General features: G+C 38.8%; 1 protein-coding gene across 1 annotated transcript in view; it reads left to right on the plus strand.

Moving 5' to 3' along the window:
- NR4A3 (nuclear receptor subfamily 4 group A member 3) overlaps positions 1-10,648 on the plus strand; it is a 38,728-nt gene extending 28,080 nt beyond the window's left edge. The window contains exon 8 of the mRNA XM_036888280.2: positions 7,369-10,648. Coding sequence (XP_036744175.1) covers positions 7,369-7,616 — 248 coding nt within the window. The 3' untranslated portion in view covers positions 7,617-10,648. The remainder of the gene's footprint in view (positions 1-7,368) is intronic.
- The last annotated feature ends 277 nt before the right edge of the window (positions 10,649-10,925 follow it).

Consider the following 10,925-nt stretch of genomic DNA (forward strand, 5'->3'; position numbering starts at 1 on the left):
AGAAAACTGATTTTATGTGATACTCATCTTATGGCCTGCTATTATGACCTACTCACAGAGCAAAATGCATTTTCAATCTAGTAAAAAGGGAAACAGGACTGGAAAAGCAGTTTTGGACCAGGTAGTGGAGGGAATCTTGAGTGCTCAAATCTCATCTTGCTAATCACTATACTAAAATAATGTTCCCTGAATCTTTTTTTCCCTACTCAAGTCTCAGTCAGTTGAGAAAATGACTGCTTTCTCTTATGCCTGTAAGCTCTGTCCTAGTCTTATTGGAACATGAATTCTAAGATTGAGGAGGAGGAAGGAAGGCAGAACCAGGGACAGAAAGCAATAAACAACGACGTGGCAGGACTCAGCAGGTGGCCGATCCTGCCACACCCTCTGCCACCTGTCTTCCCAGAGCTCCCCTGCTCACTCTAAATGGTTACCTGGTTATCCTGTTTTCATGTCATCTATAGCCAGCAGGCTCATTGCAAGGAAAACTAAATGCAAAACTTGGCAGGGAATACAGTTTTTTAAAAAGGCTTTGGGGGTCGGGGTGGGCAGGTGTTGTCATGGATTTGAGGAGTGCAGATCTGAGTTCCAGTCTTTACCCTGCTACTTCCTAACTATACAGTCTTGGGCAAGTTCCTTACCCTCTCTGAATTTCAGTTTTCTCATTTTTCACAAAGATAGTAATGCCTACTTTTAGGTTTCTTGTAAAGATTGAATGAGCTAATGGGTACTTTGTAGAGAAAAAAAATTTAGATAAACCTTCATTATTATTACCATAAATGTTATGTGTCCTACTTCCAGTAAGAGCTAGCTGTTCTCCTGAGAATCCATGACAATTCCATGCATCCTTCAATTGCATATACACATCATATTAAGTAATTTCTTTCTATCTTTCTTTGCTAAGGAGACTACAGGTCTCCTAAGGACAGGGGGAGTCTTATTCTTTATAACTACTTTATTATTTAGAGGTGTGAATGTCAGAAAGCCTTCCAAATTAGAAAAACCAGAATTAATTATCTTTAGCTTACTACTTTGTTAATAGAAAATAGTCTGAATTCCTGAGAACTATCTTATTACAATTCAGATTAATTTAGTAATATTTATTTGTGCACTTACTATGTGCCAGGCATATAATCCCTCAAAGAGTTTGTGGTCTTATAAGGGAGACAGACACATGTTCTAATAAATCCAAGACAGACAGACTAAAAAACACTATTATAGCCTCTGCACAGACTGCTGACCAATTTGTGGCTTCCTGATTGGGGTGGGCTCAGCATCTCTGGGGTTGCCCAGCAGTAAAAGATGTTATAGGACATGAAAAGTAGCAGTGAGATGACTTCTCAGAGAAAGAAGTAGAGCTCAGAGGTGGAAGTCCTGTTTGTTGGTGTTTGAGTTACGTGCACATCTCTCCCCAGGAGCTCTCTTCTCTTTTCCCTTTGGTTGGAACTGTTTTACTGTTGTCTCTGGATTGGTCTGTGCCCTGAGACCTGCTCAAAAAGGAGTTGCATTTCCTAACTGGGGCTCCTGATGGCTGCTATCACCTCTTCCTTTATACCCTGGTCCTTGCCATGAAGAAGAAAATTCGCTGTCCCTTGGATGGACCCAAGAGGCAGAACTGGGAACCGTAGGAAGGCAAAATTTAGCTTGAGATAAGAAAAACTTTCTAACAGATAGAACTACTTGGAATTGGAACAGGCAGCCTTAGTGAGTTAGGTTTACAAACAGATGAACACTAGGTGTAGACTGGGTCGAGCATCTTACAGGGACTAGGATCGACTGCAGCAGAACTTCTCCAGGTTTTCATGTACATGCAGGCAACTAAGCATCTTGTTAAACTGTACAGTCTGATTAGGAAGGTCTGGGGCAGGATCTGAGATTCTGCATTTCTAACAAGCTCCCAGGTGGTGATGATGCTGGTCTGGGAACCACACTTGAGTCAGCAAGGGACAAGGAAACCAATCGGTAATTAGGATTCCATTAAATAATTGCTACTATTTTTGAACACTCAGTGTCAGACACTGTACCAAGGACTTTGCAAGTGTTATTTTGTTTAATGTTGTTTAATAAATAGATTTGGAAGTACCTGGGTTGGATCACAGCAAGTATGGAAAGCAGAGAGACTAGTCAAGAGCTATTAAAATAATCTAGGTAACAGATATTGAAGACCTGATCCAGAGACACTGAGATTGGGAGGAGGTCACAGATGCAAGGAACACCACAGAGATAATAACAAAGGTCTTAGAACATATTAAATATGATGGGCCAGGGGGAAGAAACTATTAGAGATGATTATGAGAGGAATGGGGAGGATTATGAAATCACTAATAGCTGAACTCAGAGAAGTGGCTGATTTGAAGGCCATTAATGAGTGTTTGACATAGAAGACACTCGCTAATATTTATTAAGTACTTACTAAATGCCAGGCATTGTTCCAAATACTTCACGTGTACTAATGTATTTAATTCTCACAACAGCCCATGAGGCAGACACCTTTATTAGCCCTATTTTACAAATGTAGAAACTGACCCAGAGTCACCCAGCTAATACGTGGTAGAGCTATGCTTTACATCTAGGAAATGGGGCTCCAAAGCTTTTGATGTGGTAGGTGTTAGAGTTTGTCAAGTTATTTCTTTTGTTAGCTTCTTAATAACTCCCAACTTGTATATTTATTCTCAGCAACTATACATTTAGTATTCAATGAATCATGTTTTATAGATCTTTGATCCGCAATTTACATATTCATTGAACAGATATATACTGAATATCTGCTATGTAGTAGGCTTCTTGGTGCTAGAGATATAATGGTGAGCAAATACAGTCCATGCCTCCATGGGGCTTACATTTAATGGAGGAGGCAGGCAACTGTTACATAAATATCTTTATGTAACATAGTTTTCATGTTATATAAACTGATTTCATGTTATATAACATGATTTCAACCAGTTATATCCTTCAAATGAAAAAATAGAGTGCCATAGGAGGACACGGTCTAGACTGGGATTAAAAATGGAAGCTTCCTTGGAGAAATATTTGATCTGTGATCTATAGGATCAAATACTTTTTCAATGGAGTTCCCCTTTTTACTTGGTGAAAAATAGACATGAGCACAGACTTAGTAGCTCTATTGTTTCACTCAGTCATTCTCTCTTCCCTTCTTCCTTCGTCTTCCCTCCCTCCCTTCTCTTGCTTCTCCCCCCATGACTACCTCCTCTCCCTCCTCTCCCTCCTCTTCCCAGCCTGCCTCCCTTTCTCTCTCTCTTACCAGAAATGTCTATGGCATGGATAGACAAAATACACAGGATTCTAACAGTGTCTTTAGATGGTAACACCACACAGGTTAGGGGGGTGATCTGTTGTCTGTCTCTTTTGTTCACTGCTCTAACTCCAATGACTATAACACTGCTTGGCACAGAATAGGTACTCAATAAAAATTTGTTGAAAGTTAACTAATCAATTAGTTAATGAGGTACACAGAAAGTAGCAGGTAGTTACAGGGAGGCTGAGTTCATCTCAGGATGAGGAGGACCATTCTAACATACTGTCCAAGGAAGCCTGGTGTAATAGAAATATCTCTGGACTCGGAGTAAAAGAAATTAGATGCTTGTTAATTTTGACTGTGAGCAAGTCATTTAACTCTCTGAGCCTTCTTACCTAGTAAAATAAAGCTCATCTTTGTCCTAATTCAAATGGTTGTTGTGAGGGTGTTATAAAAGAATCTAAGTATGTAATATAAAGTGCTATTGAATATATCTTTATGATCAGGGTGAAATATTGAGCTTCCAGTCCAGCTGGTCCAGGGCACTCTCTTTGTGAAACCCCTAGTGGAGATTGTTGTCTTAGGTGGGAACGTGAACTAAATGACTCAAATTCTTTCCAATTCATGTATACTATGGTTATGGCACATAAATACATTACTTAATCATCCCTGTAAGTTGTATTTTGAAGTTTTGAATCTGTAAGGCTGAATTAAAATACTGAACTACTAGATACAAATGATGTAGATCAAAATGCAAGAAATACCAGAAAGCTTGTTTTGTTTAATGGTGGACTAAGATCTTAAACTAAAATCTGTGTATAATTCTCTGGGAAGGGGGAAATCCAAATGTCCCCTTCCCCCAGAATTTATAAACTCTCTGTGTATCATCTCTGCGGCCATGTTTACCAAGCTGCAGTTAGAAAGGGGGGCCCTTAGACTAACATCTCAGGGACTGGGGTTTTAAGGAATTTCAAAGTACTAGGAAGGTCCCAGACACTAGTGACTCCCTAGTGATTTGAAGATTTTGCTGGCTGCTGGTACTAGTTTGCATGGAGACTGAATTTTATCTTGGCCCTTTTGAAAAAGTAAAGAAGCCACAAATCTAGTAGCTGTTTAAAACAACAAAGAAGGTGCCTTTGGCTTCTAACAGGAGTGTCTCCGAATTCCTCAAGGAATTCCAGGCCTAGGGTTGATCCAGCTGGCAGGAGGTATCGATCTCCACTTGAATTCACTGAATAAATAATGGTTGCCATAGTTATTGAGCAGTCACAACTGGTTGGAGAGCAGGGAAAACTCTGCGACACCTTCTGTGAGTTTGGCTATGAGAAAGCCTAGTTACAAGGTTCCATCATCAGACCCCTCCTAAAATCCAGCCGACATATTGCTCAGTTTCTGTATCTTAATAATTAACATGGGATCTTGAAAATAATGCAAGGCCCTGAAAGGAAGGGAAAGTTTAAATCAATGGATTGGTATTTTTGTCTGGGGAAATCATCTCTTCCTGGGTTATGAACCTAATCTGATATAGCTCGGTATTAATAGAATTTGCTATCAGCAAGGTGCCTATTTGATCATGTTACAGTTACCAAGAGCTTCTTCACCAAGGCCCAAGGCCCAGTTTGTTCTATTTTAACACTGTTGATTATACAAATAGCACTAACCTGGACATTTAAAATGAAGGAAAAGAGTTATCTGACAATCTCATAAATATTTTTGCTTTCTGCTTCCTTTCATCCTTCTTTATACACAGACATAATTTTTGTGTAGAGATGCCACCATGGCTTAGGTACATTTTATATTCTTTAACATGTTATTATATATTTTTTCATGTTGCTTCATAGCCTTTATAGTCATCCTTTTTGATGTCTATAGAATCTTCCATTATGTGGATGTCCCATTTTGTACTTAATAGTTCCCCTATTCTCCCACCCTTGATTTTTTCCAGTTTTTTAAGAATAGATAATGCTACCAAACTGTCTTCATGCATACACTTTTATTCATCTGTTGAATTTTTCCTTCAAATAAATTCCCAACAGTAGGATTATTTGGTCAGAGGCTATGAACATTTCATAGCTCTTAAAATTTGCTGCCAGATTTGTAGTCTGGTTTTTCTGCTTTTGGGGGGAAAATAAAACTTTGGGCAGAACACCACTGCAGGCAGAATTTCTCTTAAAGTGCACTCTTGGTGCTTCTTCTGAGACTGAAACAAAGGGACTATGTGTTTAGTAAAGATAAACCATAGAGGACAGGCTTGCACCTGGGCTGATCAGCTAATAGTTTCCTGGGGAAAGCAAAATCGTGCACTGCAAAGCTTGGGAAGCAGGGAACTTAACGGCCTTTGTTTGAGTCTGCAGTTGCCAGCACTTGCCAGGTGCTGGGCGTTGTCTTAGGTGCTGACTGTACTGTGCACAGAGCACTCTACATTTGGCAGGACACTTTCATGGAGCATCATCTTCGTTGTGCCTCACAATAACCCATGGAGATAGGTTTTGTTATAATAACACTTTTTCCTTTAATTTATTGTGTAATCTTTAAGATACAAAGGAGTGAAGAATACAACAAAGAGTTCTGTATCTGTCACCCTGTAATCCCATTTTCCCAGAAGGACATTGAGACTTAGAGAGATTAAGTCCTAGGGCTAGTAAGTAACAGAACCCAAACTAGAAGCCAGGTCTGTCTGACTCCAAGTCCAGTGCCCTTTTCTCCACGTTACACTGCATGGAGATGAGACACCAGCAAGTTACAATCCACTAAGATACTGGCTGGCAATTTTCATGGCTGTACATGACACAATTACAACCCATCAGAGCTAGGACTCCATAGGCCATTAAATCTAGCCTCCTCCTTTAAGGTCGGCTCTAGAGAGGGAGGAACTCACCCAAGTCATACACAACTAGCCAAGTTGGGGAAGAATGCAGATCTCCTGGTCCCTGGGTCTTCTTTTGTTTAAGGGCAAGAGAAGAAAAGCACTGTCTGGGTAGTTGCTTCCTTTTTCTAATTGACTTTTGCTTTAAGGAAATACCTTTCTTAACAAAAATATCCCTAACTAAAAAGTTAATGTAGGAAAAATTAGCCAGTATTCCTTGATTTCTTATTGGAAGAATGTCTTCCATGTCTCAAAATTACTTTTTTACATGTAATATACTGAGAGGTGAAATCTTTTACTGAGATTTTTGGGGCTAAGCTCTTGTCTCAGGAAAGAGGCTCTGGTATCTAAGTGCTAAGGAAGAGTAAAGTGATTTGTATGGAATATCAGGCTCCTTGCTCATTTCAGGGAGATGCAACATTGTTCTGGAGCAAGAGGGCAGAATCTGCCTCAGAAGACTGGTTTCAAATCCCAGCTTTTAGTAGCTGAGTGACTTTGGGAAAATCACTTAACCTTAAAATAAGAGATCATAATATTTAACATGGGGATCATTTTATATATCGTTTTATAAAATAATGCCCTACATTATAAAATGTCTGCACTGCCTCCTTCTGGGCTTCCTCACTTCTCTCTGACTTTTCCAACTCCACAGCAGGAGGACATGTATTTCATAAAGAGTGCCAGGTATGGGTCAATAGGGTTTCAAGAGGGAAAAAACTAGGAAAAGCTGGAGTCTTCTTAGTGGTGGTTAGCATGAAAACACAAGAATGCACTTTGTATTGAGTCTTTTGGGGCAGCCCTTGCTTTATTTAGCAAATGGAACTTAACAGGCAACAACCCTTCCCCCGCCACCATAAGTGTCTGTCAATATGGGAACATGAATTCATTTGCCTGCTCTGAAAGAGTTGCTTCCTGACAAGACTTCTGTGAGACCTCAGTAGGATAATGTGTGCAAAATAACCACCCTGTCATTCATGCAGCATGTCCATGTGCCAAAACCATGGGCTTCATCTGCTTTATTCTCCTAAGCTGGTTCTCCCAGAAACCCTGAATTGGGTACAGTTATTACCTTCAGTTTATAAGAACTCTGGGTTTCTCAGAAGTTAAGAGACTTACTTGAGGGTACACAGTAAGGAAGTGACAGGACTGGGATCAAATCCTGGTACTGTTTGATCCCAACAGTCATGAACTACCTCTAACAGGGAGGTCACTCTGATGGTAAAACCTGCTCTTTTCTATCCCTCTGCAGAACGACATGGGTTAAAAGAACCAAAGAAAGTGGAGGAGCTATGCAACAAGATCACAAGCAGCTTAAAAGACCACCAGAGTAAGGGACAGGCTTTGGAACCCACCGAGCCCAAGGTCCTGGGTGCCCTGGTGGAACTGCGGAAGATCTGCACCCTGGGCCTCCAGCGTATCTTCTACCTGAAGCTGGAAGACTTGGTGTCTCCACCTTCTATCATCGACAAGCTCTTCCTGGACACCCTGCCTTTCTGAGCAGGCACAGCCTGAGCAGGGAGCTGCCTCATCCGCTAGCGCCTCATCTGCAGCAGAGGGATGGGTCTGGACATCTGCCATTTTTCTGTCGTTCCTTAAGAGAATAAGCAGCTCCTGTAGAAAAGAAAGACTTCTTTTTTTTTCTGGCACTTTTCCTTACAACCTAAAGCCAGAAAACTTGCAAAGTATTGTGTTGGGGTTGTGTTTTATATTTAGGCTTTGGGGTTGGGGTGGGAGGGGGGTATAGTTCATGAGGATTTTCTAAGAAATTGCTAACAAAGCACTTTTGGACGATGCTATCTCAGCAGGAAAAAAAAAGGATAATATAACTGTTTTAAAACTCTTTCTGGGGAATACAATTATAGTTGCTTTGTATTTAAAAACAAGAACAGCCAAGGGTTGTTCGCCAGGGTAGGATGTGTCTTGAGATTGATCCCTTTAGAATACACTTCCTGTATCAAGGGTATGTATGTGGTGCAAACAAGGCAGAAACTTCCTCTTCTTAATTTCTTTCTTCCTTTATTTTATTTTGTCAAATGGTGAAAGATGGAGGACTACCTATAAATCAGACATAGCAAAATGATAATTAATGGCTGTTCGCTTCCAAATACAAGTGCAATTTTTAAAGTGCTGTCTTACCAAGTCTTGTTTATTAATGCTCCTTTATTTTTTTATGGAAATAGGAAGGAGGTAGTCATGTTAGCAAATGACACATGCAATTTTCCTAGCAGAGGCTTCCTGGCAGAGGTCCACCTTCCCTGTAGAGCCCTTCGGAGGTATGGTCCAACCAAGATTTTAGGCCATTCTTAATGGATCCAGGTACCTGTCCTGAGTGTCCAGGTGTCCTGAGACAGGCTCAGATTATAAGATGGATCGCATACAGGTGTTTTGGTTGTGTTCTTCAACCTAGCCAGAGTTCTCTAAACTTGCTTCAGTTATAGCAACTGACTGACACTTTCATCAGAGGCCTGGGAGAGTTCAGTGAGTCTTAACTATTCAATCCCTAGATAAGAACATAGAAATAAGTAGGAATTGGATCATACAGGGTAAACACCAGGAGTAATAAAGTTTTAAAAATATATATAATTTAATTTTTGTTCTTGGTTAAAGAGACAATTTTGAAGAGCAAGGAAGTCTTATTTTAAAAAACAATAGTATGAATGTGAGTACTAGAAGGGATTAGTGTGGGCTGCGTTTCAACATTCCGTGTTCGTACTCCCTTTTGTATGTTTATACTGTTAATGCCATATTACTATGAGATAATTTGTTGCATAGTGTCCTTATTTGTATAAACATTTGTATGCACGTTATATTGTAATAGCTTTGCCTGTATTTATTGCAAGACCACCAGCTCCTGGAACCTGAGTTACAGAGTACTTAAATGGGGTGTTCACAGTGACTTGGATACACCAATTAGAAATTAAATAAGCAAATATATATATATATAAATATAGCAGGTTACATATATATATATTTATAATGTGTCTTTTTATTAACCATTTGTACGATAAATGTTACTTTCCATGCAGTTATTTTATGGTTTATTTGCAGTGACTTTTAAGGCAGTACTGTTTAGCACTTTGATATTAAAATTTTGCTTATGTTTTGCTAAATTCAAATAAGGTTTGAAGATTTTTAGGTCTAAAAATCTTTATATTATATACTCTGTATCAAGTCAAAGTATCTTTGGCCATTTTGCTAAGAAACAAACTTTGAATGTCAAACTGATGTCATAGTAGTTTTGTTAGCTTTAAATCATTTTTGCTTTAGTCTTTTTAAAGGAAAAACAACAAAACTATGCTGTTTATATTGTCATTAAATTATACAATCAAACAAATGCCAAATGAATTGCCTAATTGCTGCAAAAGATAATCCAGATCTTGTATCTGTATGTTTTTCTTTTCCAAGAGTCATTCTGATATTTGATCATGTATTATGTTTGTGTGAGCTTTTATGAAAGATTATTATTTTTATATCAAGATGATAGGATCTGGAATGTTAGGACCTTGGAATGTGAGACTTGGAAGGGGCCTGACTTTTCAGCTAGTCCACCCCCTGAAATTCCTGGAGGAACAAAGGGGGACCCAGCTGAAAAAGGGTTAAAGAGCAACCTAAGGTCAAATAGCTAGTACCAGATTCAACACTAGGACCTAATTGTCCTTTCCATAGTCTTTTTACTCAACTAACTGCATCTATAGCAAAATAGGCTTTTTTAAATAACCACTAACATTTATAGTTTACCTGATGATAACCATGAATAAAGTAGTACTTTGCATTAATTTTGTTGAGCTTATATGCAAGCATAATAAACATTATTAAATATCAGGAAAGCTAACATTTCACACAAGGTAGCTTCAGACCAAATTCAAATTGAATTTGAATAAATTAGAAATACTGTGCATACATAACCCTTTTGTGTACCATTTGTATTGGAAAGTTAATCCTTGTTGTCATGTCTATAAAGGAAAAACAAAACAAAATAAAAAGAACCCTAGAGAAATGCTGTTACTTTTAATTTTTATACCCATCAGATTTAAGGAAAAAACTTTTTAGCCGTGATATCAATTGGTTGGAAGGAATGAAGTTTTTTAGTTATAGGTCCAGACACTAGTGCTGACAATAAAGATTATAGCCAGTGTTCTTCTGTCTTCCATAGTTATTACAACTATGAGAGCCTCCTAAGTCATCTATCAATTCAACGCTTTTCTGTCTTAATGTTGACACACAGTTTGTACAGAGGGGATGACCAAACTAGCTCAGGAGAGGACAGCAAGAATTAAAGCAGGTGATTCTTCCCTTGTGGGAGAGCTCTCTCAGTGTGAACAAGCCTTCTGTGGGCAGAAATCAGGAATCCACCAGCTGTTAATGGAGAGTGCCTTGCTTTTATTTCAGACAGCAGAGTTCTCCAAAATTTCTCTGCTCCTCTAACAGCATTGCTCTTTAGTGTGTGTTAACCTGTGGTTTGAAAGAAATGCTCTTGTACATTAACAATGTAAATTTAAATGATTAAATTAAATTACGTTTTATCAATGGCTGCCGGTGTGTTGAATAAGCATGTTTCATTTCACAGTATTCTCTTAACCATTTATATAATAGTATTTGCTGTGAACTGTTGAATACTACCCAAAATGGATTTTTTAAAAGGTTTACTAATGCTGAAAAATTAATAGGGATTCTGAATTGGAAATATATTAAACCTCACTGATTGGGAAGGACACTCTAAATTCAAAAACCATTTATTGACTACTTCTGTGGGCAAAACACAGTTGGGCGCTTTGAAGAAATACAAACATGCACAGTGTATAGAGC

The sequence above is a fragment of the Manis pentadactyla genome, chromosome 3 (genome assembly GCF_030020395.1).
Source record: "Manis pentadactyla isolate mManPen7 chromosome 3, mManPen7.hap1, whole genome shotgun sequence".
NCBI classification, from domain to species: domain Eukaryota; kingdom Metazoa; phylum Chordata; class Mammalia; order Pholidota; family Manidae; genus Manis; species Manis pentadactyla.